At 46.0% G+C, this 13,866-nt stretch overlaps 1 protein-coding gene across 5 annotated transcripts in view; it reads right to left on the bottom strand.

Moving 5' to 3' along the window:
* Positions 1 to 13,866, bottom strand: part of OGDH (oxoglutarate dehydrogenase) — a 94,769-nt gene that overhangs the window by 43,978 nt on the left and 36,925 nt on the right. The window contains exons 1-3 of one of the 5 annotated variants that reach the window (XM_045565214.1): positions 12,450 to 13,297; positions 8,782 to 8,973; positions 6,854 to 6,944 (exon numbers count right to left, since the gene is read on the bottom strand). In XM_045565214.1, coding sequence (XP_045421170.1) covers positions 6,854 to 6,944; positions 8,782 to 8,973; positions 12,450 to 12,749 — 583 coding nt within the window. In that variant the 5' untranslated portion in view covers positions 12,750 to 13,297. Of the gene's footprint in view, positions 1 to 6,626; positions 6,730 to 6,853; positions 6,945 to 8,781; positions 8,974 to 12,449; positions 13,298 to 13,866 lie in introns of those variants that run through there. The other 4 variants (XM_045565213.1, XM_045565216.1, XM_045565215.1 and 1 more) reach the window with 4 other exon arrangements.

Raw genomic sequence — 13,866 nt, 5'->3', positions numbered from 1 at the left:
CACTGTCACAGGGACACACACACACCAAAGGAGAAGTGGGTAGGTTACAGGGTCAGAGGATCAATTCCTGAAAGCTATTTCGTTAAACATGGAAATTGTTTATAGAACAGCTGGAATAAGGTGAATAGAAGGAGGGGAGGGCCGCTCCCCTGACACTGGGAAGCCATCAGGCAGCGTCGTTTGAGAGCTTCTCGTCTCCCTAGCCTCAAGAAGTAGTTGACACAGGCTCTCCTGGGAAGCTGCATACACCCAATCTAGACTACTTTGGGATGAAAAATTGAGGCAAAGAAAATGAAAAAGCCTAATTTTTAGAGTAGCCATTTCTCAGGACTAGATTCAGGCAGTAGATTAGACTCTAAATCCTAAGATTCTGAAGAATCCTAAAGAATGGAAGGGGTCCTTGGTCTCCCCTCACAAGAAGGCAAACTAGAAGAGAAGAACTTGGTAGCTGAAAACAACTCAAGAGCCACAGCTATATCTCCAGACTGTACATTTCCTTCTACCTGTAAACTTCCCAGTGGACTTCTATCAAACCAAAAAGCCTTCTGGGCCAGGGGTGACAATCAAGATGTTTATTTAGATACACAAAGTGCATTCCTGACCCTTGTTGCCTGGGTGCATGGGCCTGGGGAACGGGGTCAGGAAGGCAGGTGGCAACAGAGGTGCAAGGAGGGGCTGATGGTTGAGTACCTCCTTTGAAGCCAATGCTAAGAACTCTGACTCAGAAATGACCCCAACAAGCAGGCCTACCCTCCAGGGCTCCCGTGGGAGCTGTAGGACTCTCATGATGGTAAGGCACATTGGGTAAATCTCTGCCTCCTTCCCCCATGGGACAACAGCATGATCCACCAAAGACCTCAGAGCCAAGTGGCTCTTAAGATGACAGAATACTTAAGTCCTGTACAAGAGTGTCAATGCCTTGCTTAAGGCAAGGATGAAGAATCTTACTTTTCCCCTTCAGTCTTCAGAATCAAGACAGGAGACCATGTCAAGTTGCCACAGCCCCCCCACGGAGCTCCACTGTGTACGCTCATCACTCCAGAGCCCTGGGAAAGGACCCACAGAGGGGAGAGCCTCAAAGGGAACCTCAATTGCTCATTCTTGTAAAAATCTAAAGGCAATGTGGTAAAATGTTTATAATTCTAGGTACCGGGTGCTTTTATTTCTAGTGGTACTTTTTTCTATTTTTAAAATAAAAGGGAAAAAAAAAAGATACAAACCAAAGAAGAAAAAAATAGAAGATATTCTGATTGTCACAATTTACAGAAAGCACAGAGATTTCTAGCACCTGAGTGCTTTGAAGCATTTTGAATAATTACTTCTTGAGGAGTCAGGTGCTGTGCTGGAGGAGACAGAGAGCTGATAGAGATCTGGCCACAGTACTTCTAAGTGAAGTACAGCCGGCAAGAGACAGGGATGTGACACCACTGGGAGCTGGGTGTGACTTGGTTTACCCATTCCTGAGCATCTAGTCAAAGAACTCTCTCAGGTCTTTCTCCACTTGTGGAGACTGACCTGTTCTACTCTCTCTAGAATGTAATTTAAAAAAAAAAAGAAAGAAAAAGAACTCTCTCAAATGTCAGGTGTCTGCTTGGTCCAGGTCTCTTTCCCCTTGAGGATGACCGTGTCCTCTGTGACTTCCACCCCCTGTAGGTATGTCCTTAGCTCAGCTCTGCCCTCCTGAGTCACTTAGGCAACCTCATCTCCAGGTCCTCAATTATCTGCAGCAAAGCACGCGGCACGGAACAATCAATGTTTGCTAAATGAACTGTTCTCTGTCACTCTGAAATTATAAAAGTTGATTAAAAACAACAACTCTATTTTAGCTTATTCTTCTCAGCCATCAAGGGAGCAAACCAGAGAGCCCTGGAAGGTCAGGGGGACACATGAGACCGTGGTCACTGCTTACTGTGCTGTTAACGACAATAGGTCGTAGGACAGAGGCAAGAATTCATTTAAGTACTTATAAAAAATAAGGCTGAAATTCTGCCTTATTTTGGGACTTTTAAATTGACTTTTTAATAATGTAACTCAAGTTCATTTCCTAAAATTGGTAATAGGAATTTGCAAACATCAGTGACAAACAAGAGAAGTTTCACACTTTCCTCCCATTTATTTACAGAATGTTTTTAATTCTTCTTAAATTATGTTTAAATCTCACATTAAAGTACATCTCAATCATTTTTTGTCATTGTGAGAAGTTATACTATAGAATTTATACAGAAACCACAGACAATGGCATTTTTAAGTGGGAGTCTAACTCAAACGCTGTATTTCAAAGATAAGAGAAAACTGAGGGCAGGAGTGAATGGGAACTTTCTGCATCTTGGGCTGGAAACTTTCCCTCCTTCACCGGAACTAAATAAGCAATGGATGACTAGCATAGAATGCAAATCTTAAGGCAAAAACAGCACATAATCTTAGTTAAGTCTGCAAGTCAACCTGTTTCTAATTAAGCAGTGAGTGGGCCACAAATCCCATGGGACCGCTTGTCTAGACTTTTCCATGAATAACACCTTGATTCTGGTGTTTTGCAATATACATCTGTATCCACCTTGGCACCCCAACCCATACCCTTCTTTACAGGCCAGCCAGGAAATGCCTCCCTAGGATTCCTACTAGGAGACCCTGGGCTGCTACCACTCCCCACCCCAACCAGATCCACGCAGGATACTGTAAAGGAACCCACTGAACCTCACTAGGTGCCTGATTCTACAGATCTGCAGGTTTGGTGCCGAGGAACCTCACTATGGAGTGTGGGTGATGGGAAATACGTACTCAAGGCATTTCATGTTGGAATTCTCAACCCTCCTTACCAAGGGAAATAGGGCCTACAGCACAATCTAGCACAAATTAAGATGTGCTTCTGGGGATTCACCTGGACCTGGCCCCCAACATAACACTTCATGGAAAAAGGTATCTCGGGTCCAGCCAGCTATCACCTGCATGATTATGGAACATAACCCACATCTAACCGAGAAACTGTTCCAAAATTAATTTTTTAAATGTTAAATGAAAATAACCAATAACCTATCATCTCAACAATATTTTTCTTGTATTCATAACAAGTTCTATGTGCACACAACATCTGACAGTAAATCCCAACATCTTGGGACTATTCAGTTCTGTGTTGCTGAGTTTCTCATAACTAGCAAAAACCTAATTTTTAATTCTCTCTCCCGCCCTCTTACTTCAGGGACCAGAAGAATTTCTGAGAATTGACAGGTGGGGCCCTAGGCCAGTGTTTCCCAATCATTCCAGCTTGGTCAGAAAAGGTCAAGAACTCAGTGCAAACATAGAACCTATTCCATTTTATTTAAAAAACTCAGGGGGGACAGAAAAGCCTGCTTGCACTGCCTACCAAATCAGCCTGCCACCTGGGTGCCCTGCAAGTGTTTTCAGGGCGGTATCCTCAATGCCGTTTGGGACTGGCTTTGCCGACGACACCTGCCTCCATTGCTGCCCCCCGCCCGGTGCCCGGAGCTTTTCCAACAATGGCTAGAACATGCTTTGCTGGAAACACCAAGGGCTGTGTTCAAACATATGGGTGTGATATTTCTCCAAAGAGAGGCAAAAACTGTGCCTGCATTCACAGTGAGGCAGGAAGGGGGCTAAGTAGAGGCATGGGAACAATCTTAGCTCTCTAAAAGGATGTTATGCGATACGGGACACCACCACAAATGGCCCCTGAACCCAGTCTACACACAGGTTCACTGCATGGCCACTTAGCCCACCCCCATCTACTGTGCAGCAGGGTAGGTAGCTCACTGCCCCATTCCTAAGCTGATGAGCCATTCTGGTGGGCCCCAAACCTCCCCACCCCTCATACAGAATGCTCCCTTCTTAGTTTACAAGTTCCTGTATGAAATGCTGCGTTGCTTCCTTATTATTCGGGAATAGCCCAGTCTTCACCACTACTAACTCCTGTGTGATCCTGGCCTTCTTGCTTGACCTCTCAGTTTCTGAGTTTACCTCATTACCAGAGAGTTCGGCAACTGCTCATCTCAAAAGATTGCTAATAAGCACGTTAACTCTCACTCACAGAACTTAGTAAAGCTCCAGGCACTACTATTACTCTGAGGAGTTTATTTCATTTTCAAACTATCTTAGGAGGCTAGTATCATCAACCCTGCTTTTACAGATGTGATGACTGAGGCACAGAGAGGTTAAGCAACTAGCCCAAGGTCACACAGTCAGTAACAGCAGAGCTGAGATTCTAATCCAGGGAGTACGGTTCCAGAGTCCAGGCTGTGAGGATGGAATGAGATGATGGATCTTCAAGTGTTCTACAAACTGTCTAGTGGTCACATCTACCTGTTGGTTTCTTGAAGACCTGCATACATCAAGGGTGAGAGTTCAAGACCAATTTTTCTACAGATTCAAATGTATAATGAGTTTACACTATTTCCATTTTTTGCACCTAAACAAAGAATTTATTGCAATTTTTAGGTCACAGGACTTCAAATCCACAGGATTAAAACACAGCTTTGTCTCACAAGGTGGAGATTACTTCCTGACTCACTGTTAGTGGTTCCAAATAGTTCCCTGCCAAAGAGGTCAAAAGTCTCTCTTCCTCAAAGGATTTCAGGAAGCTTTGAGGCCACTTCTGTGCATTTTAGCCTCATGGTTTATAAAGTTCCCTGGCCCTCTCACCCTACCATGTTGTTGTTGAACCTGGAACCACAAATCTCACAGAAACACAAATACCTGGGGATGCTATTCCAGAGGGACCATAAGGCATGAGGGGGGCGATGGCCTGGGAAGAACCGCAGAGGCAGGACAAACAGATTCTGGCCCTGCCTCAGCCACTACAGAGCTGGGAAATTAGGGGCTGGGTTTGCTGACAGCCCTTGGGGTTTCTCACCCTTCAAAGACTACAGTGGTTTGGGATCACCTGGGGGTGTGCCCTTTGATCTGATTGGTCTGAAAGGGGACAGAAGATAGCATTAGAGCTCCCCAGGTAATTCTAATGTGCAGAGTTGGGAAGAGGAGCTGAGATAGTGCACGTTTGGGCAGGAGAGGGCAAACCAGTCACCCCACTTGTTCTTTTCTTGTTCGATTGTTTTGCTACAGTTGGAAAACGAGCATTCCATGGCTCCCCTACCTTGCCTGACTACAGAAGAAGGTTTTCCTCTGTAGGGGTGGCTCCCAGGTGCAGGTCCCTATGCTTTTCATCAAAGAGACGTGAGTCCAGCAGCCGGGAGGGATCGCCCTGTCCTGAGCACCTGGAGGAGACCGTGCAGGTCTGGAAGGCTCTGGGGGCGGTGAGCACAGGGGGCTGGGGAGGCTCAGGGTGGACAGGCTGTGATGGGACTGGGGATTCTGGGGTGGACGGTTTCTACACTAAGGGGTGAGGAGCAGGAAAAAGGCTCTAAAACCTCCTCGGGACGCTGCAAAGACAGGCCCACTTCTTGGGAGCACAAAGTTGTCACCACTAAGCAGAAGGGTTCATCTCATGCCCAGTCTACAATCTGAACTGGCCTGACTCATTAATATTCAAGAGGATTTCTCTAAACTTCTTTCCTAAATCTTCTAATGACATGGCGGAAACCTTATATTACCTAGGAGTATTTTTGAATCAAGACAAATGAGTAATTACAATCCATCAACACCAATTCCAGAACCAATGATGTTTGGTGTCTAACTTTCCCTGATTAATGTCTGATCCCCTAGTCATAACTCGGTAATGCCTGTAAAGACATTTGGGCACTGCAGAGCCTTAGTCTGTTTTTCTGTACCATTCCTGCAAAGTGCTTGCAAAAAGGCTAATTTCATTCCCTCCCGAAGAGCAGTATTAGACAAGTAGGTGATCAATTTCATCAGCATGCATGGTGCCTGTTGTGAACACCCTGGCCATTTCAAAATTAGTCACATCATCATTTCTTTAGTACAGGTTAGCAGCACAGTGACATAAAGCAGATTAACTCTGCAAAGCAACTGTGAGTGAGAGCCCAGCCACAACACCCACCTCACCTCATAACAAGGAAGGGGTGCAGGTGGGAGTATCTTCTGGCAACTGTGACAAAACCCGAATTATAATCCACACATGCACCTCCCAAAGGCCCTGGCCTCCTGACGCTGTGGGAATGCCTTCCAAAGTTTCCTTGGTGTGATCACCAGCAATTACAAATCAGGAGACCCAAACGATACAACTTGCTCTGGAATTTGCCCCCTAAGGGACACAAATGGCCTCCAGTCAAAGGCAGGCCACATGGGGCTTCGGAACATGATGGCTGTGACAGCAGTTCCTGAGCAAGGCCTTGTTGATGTGCCTCATTGAAGGCGGTGCTACACTGAGATTTGGAAAGCTGAAGCCAAAAGAACTATTCTCTGAAGTGCCTGTGATCCACCTGCCCCAGGTGGACAAGCTTTGTCCCTGTGCCACAAACCTTTCTGTCCAAAATTTTATTTTCCAATTTTAAGACTTAAGACAATCTGGCCGAAAAAGTGGGATAAAAATAACTTGCCCAAAACGCACAAAGGCTGCAATACCAATTAATTTCAAGTGATCAGAACAAAAGGAAACTTAAGAGCCTTTCCCTCCTGCCTGGACATCCTGGCTACTACAGGCTGTGGCACAGCGAGAGGAGCTCAAGCAACGCAGCTGACTGCTCTCAGACCCTCACCAAGTTTGTCTGTGGATGAGATAATGTCAGCGGGCACGGAGGAGTCCAGATCAGCATCCAAAATCCCCAGGGGGTCCAGCTGTGCTACATGGTGCCCTCGTATCTATGAGTGGGCCAACGATGAAAGGGAAGGACACACACAAAAGGACAGGAGAAAAAAAAGAGGGAAGGGGTAAAAAAAAAAAGTAAAATTACATTAAAATTAGCATTTACAGATTAATTCTCACCCACGTTTGAAGAAACAGTTACTGGAGCATCATCAAAATTTACACAACTAATTCCGAGAGGATCAAGTTTTGCAATGTGATGACCCCTGACCTAGAAGCAATAACACAAGTTATTAAGCAGATCCAGCAAGCTGTGGGGAGGGGTAAAGAGTTATACTTCATGCAAACCTTTCCCAAAGAGGAACATAGCACCAATGAACCCATACAACAAAATTAGTTTTAAAAAGTCTTAGAACAGTTTATTTCAAAAGCACTATTATACATAAATGCACTTTTATAAAAAAGGGATAAACTTTTCAGGTTATGATAAATTGGGGCAGTCTGAAAGGATCCCTTTCTTGGGATCCTTACAGAGTTTCCATAATAAACATAAATGAGATATGCTGGGGAATTCTTACTCCAATGTGCAGCCTACATCGGTTTAAAACATAAAAATTTCCCTGTGGAGGAAAATGAAGGCTTCGGTGTTGGCCTTGATGGAGGAGGGGTGCAGAGAAGGAGTCATCTTACTAAGATGAATGTGTGCCTTTATTATACACTGAGAGAACTTATCATATACTAAGAGAATGTGTGCCTGAGGAGCGAGGGTTCTGGTCCTGGTGCTGCTGAGGCCAGCACACGGTAGTTAGAACAAAAAACCCTGCTACACCACAGACTTAACGCATCTAATTTAAACTGCTTAAAAAACATAAGGAGAAAGAAAATCCCTTCCAATTTTAAGTTTCTTTCAGTTCTGCGTATTTTATTCACAATTTCTTGCTAGCAATTTGAGAAAGGGAGCAGCTGCTAAGTCACTGAAAAATCAGGTTAAATTTATTACTGGGGCCAACTGCATGCAGGCAACGGTTAGGAAGCACCAACTGTGCCTCTTACCTAGAGAAATGTCCATTGTGGATAGCACTTTAAAGTACAGGGCTACTGCATTTACAAAACTGTGCACCTCCTTTCTAAGGCAGCATACACTTGCCCTGGTGAGAGAGCCTTACCTGCCAGACCATGGCCCGAGGGACCAAGACCCAGGGCCTTCTCTATCCCACCCTGTTAGGACACCTGCACCACTGGCCCTGCCGGCAGAGGAAATGGCCTACGCCATCAGAAACCAAAGTATGAGAGAGGAGGGCGAATCCAGGGGCATGAATGAGTCCCCTTGTTGTCACCTATGCAGCTATGTGAGAGAGGTGGTAGGGGCCTGGCTGAGCTTCCAGAAGGGATGCATGGGCTTGCTTGTCTCCACCTGTACTCCTCAGAACTATCACGGATCAGGCCTTAAGGTCTGAACTCTGGGCTCCCCGCAACCCCGTATCAGGCAGACATCCTAGAAAAGCCTGGGTTATTGTGCTGAGAAAGGACAGGGAGGAAAAGCCCCGTTCTGCTCAATGCTCACACAGTGAGGCAGGCCACTGACTAGAATGCTTTTGGCAAGAATTCCCCTGGCCCTCACCCACTCTCTGCAGGCTCAGCTGCCCCCCCTCACCTGCCTCTCCCTGACTCCATTCTCCAAACTCTACAGGTTTATTTCTCAGTTGTCAGCGACAGAGAAGGGAGCATCAACTCACTCAGCGGCACCACCGGTCCCTGCCTCCGCTCACTGCTGTGTGGGCAGCACTTCTCTTTGATGCCCAAGGACTGACTTGGTTTCCCTGCCCACAGATCTTTCTTGCCAACTTAGGAAAAGAAATAAGGACCTATGTATAGGGCACACATTAAAGGTGCCAGAGAATTTTCTCAAAAAGAGTTAGCCTGGTTCCTTTTCTCTTGTATATTTGTTTTTTGCCTCCCTAAGACCCCAAAGCAGGGAAAAAGCATCTAGTATCTGAGGAGGTAAAAGTTAAATGACAATATACACTTAGAAAGGCTGATGGTGCCACGAGGCTTGGCCCAAGGAACACTGCATCCTTTCCTGTGTGGACAGTCAGCACCCAGCTTACCTGATATGCCCTGATGAGAGACTGCACCGCCAGGTGGTCCTCCACGAGCTTGTCCACGTTGGGCTGTGCCTCCACCAGGGACTGTGCGTGGGCCACGGTAGCCAAGGAGCCTCGGCTCAGGGGAAGGGGGCTCTGGTAGGCAGTGCCCGGAGGGGCTCCAGCATTGGTGTTGCGAAAAAAAATGTCCCATGACTAAAGACAAAGAAGGTACACGGTTACCTCACTGCTCCCGTAAGTCCAAGACACATGTATGGCAACAGAGAGCTGCTCTCTGCAGGCAAGTCAAGTCTATCACGGGCTGGCTGAGCCCGCTTCCTCCTGCGCTGGACAGCTGTGTCCCTGTCTGCCCCAAAGCAGTGGGTTTCTGTCAGAGTTAGGGCCCTCTGCTTTCTGCCCCTTTCATTTTGCCCTCAGAATGCGCCTTCTGACCTCCACTCCTGTAACACACATGCCCTGTGGCCTTCTTCCCATCAACATACACATCCCAAGGGACCAAAGCCAAACAGCTCTCCTCTACTCCCACCCACTGACTGCCCCTGCAGGCCAGGTGCTGGGACCTGGGGACAGACAAGAGTTGAAGTCAACAGAGATGTTTCCTGCCCCACCTCTCTCTCCAGGACCCAGCATCTGGGAGGTGAAGCTCTTGGGCCTATGTAGATTTCAAACCTGCCAGTTCATAGGTGGGACGCCAGATGATCACACCCTGACCTGAGTGCCCAGGGGACACTGAGGGAGTTTAGTACCTCCCTCAGCACAGCCTCTGGAGGGTCTAGGGCCAACTCATGTTTTCTTACTCCCCTGGACACAAAATGGAGTCAGATCCTTTTTGTGAGGCAGCACTAACCCTACAGAGAAATAATTTCATCCTTATTTCAGGCGGGGCACTCAGGAGCTAACAACTTAGGGTGTGGGGTCAGAGATTACAATTCAAATTTGAGCCCTGTGATCTTGGCAAGTTACCTGACCTTCTGTGCTCAGTTTTCTCATCTAAGAGAACAAAAACATATATATTCTTCAGAGGTATGCTGTAGTAAAGACTAAATAGTATACTTAAAGAAAGTCATTAGTGTATGGTCTAGCAGCTAACAAGTACTTCATAAAAGCCAGGTGTCATTATCGGTTTGAATTTCCTTAGTGCTACTATGAATTAACTCATTTACCTATATTCCTACTGTTTTTGTTTATTTCATATTTGAATAATTCATAATTTGCATAGATACTGTGAACTTTAATCGTTTATTCATCTCATACAAAGATGTGAGTTTTTAAAATATCTTAGAGATCAGAGATACTAAAAGTTTACAAAATTCTATTTACCCCACCCAAAAAAACCCAGACAGTTTAGAAAGATAAAAACATTGTCTTTCTTCTCTGTAATACATTTTCCAGTTTCTAAGACTCTTCCATCAATAAACTCTGATTAGACACTCTTGAAAAATTCAGAAAGGAGAATTTTACTTAATTTTTTGTGTTCACCTTCTACCAAGATGCTACCCAGATGTGCTCCCTGTCTGGGATTTGGGGGATATCAGATGGGTCTGTCCATGTCTGGAAATGAGAGGGGTAGAGATGGCTATAGAAACCACAAGATTAGTCCTTAAGGTCTCCTGGCTTCTTCAGGAAGTCTCCTCTATAATGCTGCCCAGGGCATAGATGTGCCTGATTCAGGTGGTCTGACAGCATTGCTGTATACTGCAGCCAGCCACCGGCTAGAAAACACACTACGATGATGTGCAGGCCTAGACTGTTTGCCTTGCCTAAGGCAGTCTGGCCTCTCACTGAAAACTTTCTTTGAGGGGAGTTTTGTGGATTGTTTAAAACATTCTACAGTAAGAACATATTCCTCTGGTATTCAGAAAAAAATAATTTTTAAAAATAAAACCATTGGGGAAAAAATTACAGAATATTACGGGCCGGCGAGGTGGCTCATGCCTGTAACCCTAGCACTCTGGGAGGCCGAGGCGGGAGGACCGTTTGAGCTCAAGAGTTCAAGACCAGCCTGAGCAAGAGCGAGACCCCGTCTCTACTAAAAATAGAAAGAAATGATCTGGACAGCTAAAAATATATATAGAAAAAAATTAGCCGGGCATGGTGGCACATACCTGTAGTCCCAGCTACTCGAGACCAGCTTGGGCAAAACAGCAAGACCTCATCCATTTCTTTTTTCTTTGTCTTTTTCTTTTTTTTTTGAAAAGAAAAGACATTCTGTTGCCCAGGCTAGAGTGAGTGCCGTGGCATCAGCCTAGCTCACAGCAATCTCAAGTTCCTGGGCTTAAACGATCCTACTGCCTCAGCCTCCCGAGTAGCTGGGACTACAGGCATGCGCCACCATGCCCAGCTAATTTTGTGTGTGTGTATATATATATATATATATATATTTTAGTTGGCCAGATAATTTCTTTCTATTTTTAGTAGAGACGGGGTCTCACTCTTGCTCAGGCTGGTCTCGAACTCCTGAGCTCAAACAATCCACCCGCCTTGGCCTCCCAGAGTGCTAGGATTACAGGCGTGAGCCACCACGCTCGGCCTTTTTTGTTTGTTTGTTTGTTTTGAGACATGGTCTTGCTCTGTTGCCCGGGCTAGAGTGCAGTGACATCTTCACAGCTCATTGCAACCTCAAACTCCTGGGCTCAGGCGATCCTCCTGCCTCAGCCACCCGAGTAGCTGGGACTACAGGCAAGCACCACGACACCTAATTTTTCTATTTTTAATAGAGATGGGGTCTTGCTCTTGCTCAGGCTGGTCTTGAACTCATGGCCTCAAGTGACCCTCCCATCTTGGCCTCCCAAAGTCCTAGGATTACAGGTGTGTGCCACCATGCCCAACCAAGACCTCATTTCTTAAAACCAAAAATCCCAAAACCCACCAAACTGCACATTTTAAAATGGTGACATTTATGTTATGTGAATTATATCTTGATGACAATTTTTAAATATTTTAACAACTCAAACTATTTGAGGTTTTACTGTTTTTACCTTACTGGTTAAATTTCAGTGTTTGTGCTGATAAGAGAAGAGAGATTTGGGATTTTCTTCTGGCACCTCCCATAAAACCTACTGTAGAAGTATCTTATACAAACATAACCTGACAATCAGGAACATGAAAAAAAAGTCTGCAAACTTTCCTTTTCAACAAGTGCTATCAAAATGTTTGCTACAGAAATCCAGGATTTGGAATCCCCCAAACTATTCTCTCAATCTTCCTCTATTAAACTGGTTCTCACCAAAACTCAGTCTGAATCCTTCTCTAATACGGGAAAAGGCAGTATTTCCACCAGAGGAAAAAAATGGACTTATTCTTATGAGAAAAAAATAGAGGACACTGCAGCATTGACTCCCTAGGGTAAAGTAAAGCTGCCAAGTCCCTGACTGGTTCTGTACAAGGACACAGGGATCTAGAAGGTAGCTGTGTACAAACATGCTGGACACCACCAAGTGTTTCTGATGTTCTGGAGCTTTCCCAGCAGGTGTAAGGGCTCTCTATATTCTGGAAGTAGAGATGACCAAGGACCACATGCCTTGGACACCACTCTGGTTCTGGATGAAGAAATGACCAGGGACTGTACACCTTGGTTGCTCATCTTAGTTCTGGAAGCAGAGACGACCGGGAACCACATGCCTTGGCCACCATCCTTGTTCTGGAAACAAAGATGATCGGGGACCACACACCTTGGCCATCCATCCTGGCTGGAAGCAGAGATGACCAGGGATTGCACACCTTGGCTGTCCATCCTGGTTTTGGAAGCAGAGATGACCAGGGATTGCACACCTTGGCTGTCCATCCTGGTTTTGGAAGCAGAGATGACCAAGGACCACATGGCTGAGCCAACATTCTGGTTCTGGATGCAGAGATGACCAGGGACTGCACGCCTTGGCTGTCCATCCTGGTTCTGGAAGCAGAGATGACTGGGGACTGCACGCCTTGGCCACTGTCCTTGTTCTAGAAGCAGAGATAACCAAGGACCACATGCCTTGGCTTCTGCCCAGGTTTTCAATAACTCATGGCCTGGCCTGAAAGGAGAAGCCCCTCCAATATAGCAGTGAAGTGGGAGGAGAGAGCCCAGCTATATCCCACCCCTACCCAGCAAGAACCAACAGCAAGCTGCTACCACCACAAAAAACCTAATCAAGGCTCTTTACCCCAGACTTGTTCCTGTGCTAGCATCTCTACCCTCACGATGTGACCCGCCCCCCCGGTCCAGCCCTGGACACTCAGGTCCATGGGGCCGCAACAAGGCTCGTGGGTAGAGCACAATTTTCAAACCAAGTAGGCACTGGAGAGCAGCACAACCCAGACTTTCTTCAACCCTTAAAATGTACTGTCTTCCTTCCACCTCACAGAACTCATTAGGAACTGTCCAGAAATACAGGGCAAAATCATCCAAGGGCAAGATCTTGGATCAAGGGTCCTCCCCAGCTGACAGACTCCTTTATTCTGGGGCGCAATATCCGCTTATGGATCCAGAGCCCAAAGTCATAGCAAAGTCACAAGTTTGCCTCTCTTTAGTAAAATCAGCTATTGAAGAACAATAAAAATGGTAAAAAAAAAAAAAAAAAAAAAGCAATAGTAGCAGCAGCAGAGATAGGAATGGCTAAATTTTACTGATGCTCTCCGTAGGCTTTTCTCACTAAGAGCACTTGGAATGTTGACCATACCCTCTGCTGGGAGAGGTTTAGGCTCAGGCAGAAATTACACACAGCAGTCCCCAGGCACAGTGGTGGTCAGGTTAATTGAGTAATAGCAGAGCAACCCTTACATAAAGAACTGTAGTCACTCTAGCAAAAGTGCCTCTTACTCTGGCTCACCAAAGCAGCCAGGAAAACAATTTGTAAGCTTCTGGGCTCAACGATAAAATGAAAAGAATTTCCACCCGATAAGCCCAGGGACCTAAGGTCAAGGTAAGGTCAAAGTCGGCTCTCTGTCCCTGAGAGCACAAAGGCTTCAGGACTCCTTCCAGCCCAGGCCCTAGAGAGAGGGCGATCATGATCATCGGGCCTCCTCTCTCTGACCTTCTTTTGTGCTTGGAATAAACTCCAGGTGATTTTCAATTGGCTGAGGACAACTGCACAGATGGAAATTCAGCAA

The sequence above is a fragment of the Lemur catta genome, chromosome 11, assembly GCF_020740605.2.
Source record: "Lemur catta isolate mLemCat1 chromosome 11, mLemCat1.pri, whole genome shotgun sequence".
Lineage (NCBI taxonomy): Eukaryota > Metazoa > Chordata > Mammalia > Primates > Lemuridae > Lemur > Lemur catta.
Note: the sequence above shows the minus strand (reverse complement) of the source record. Positions and strands in the feature narration are given on the sequence as shown.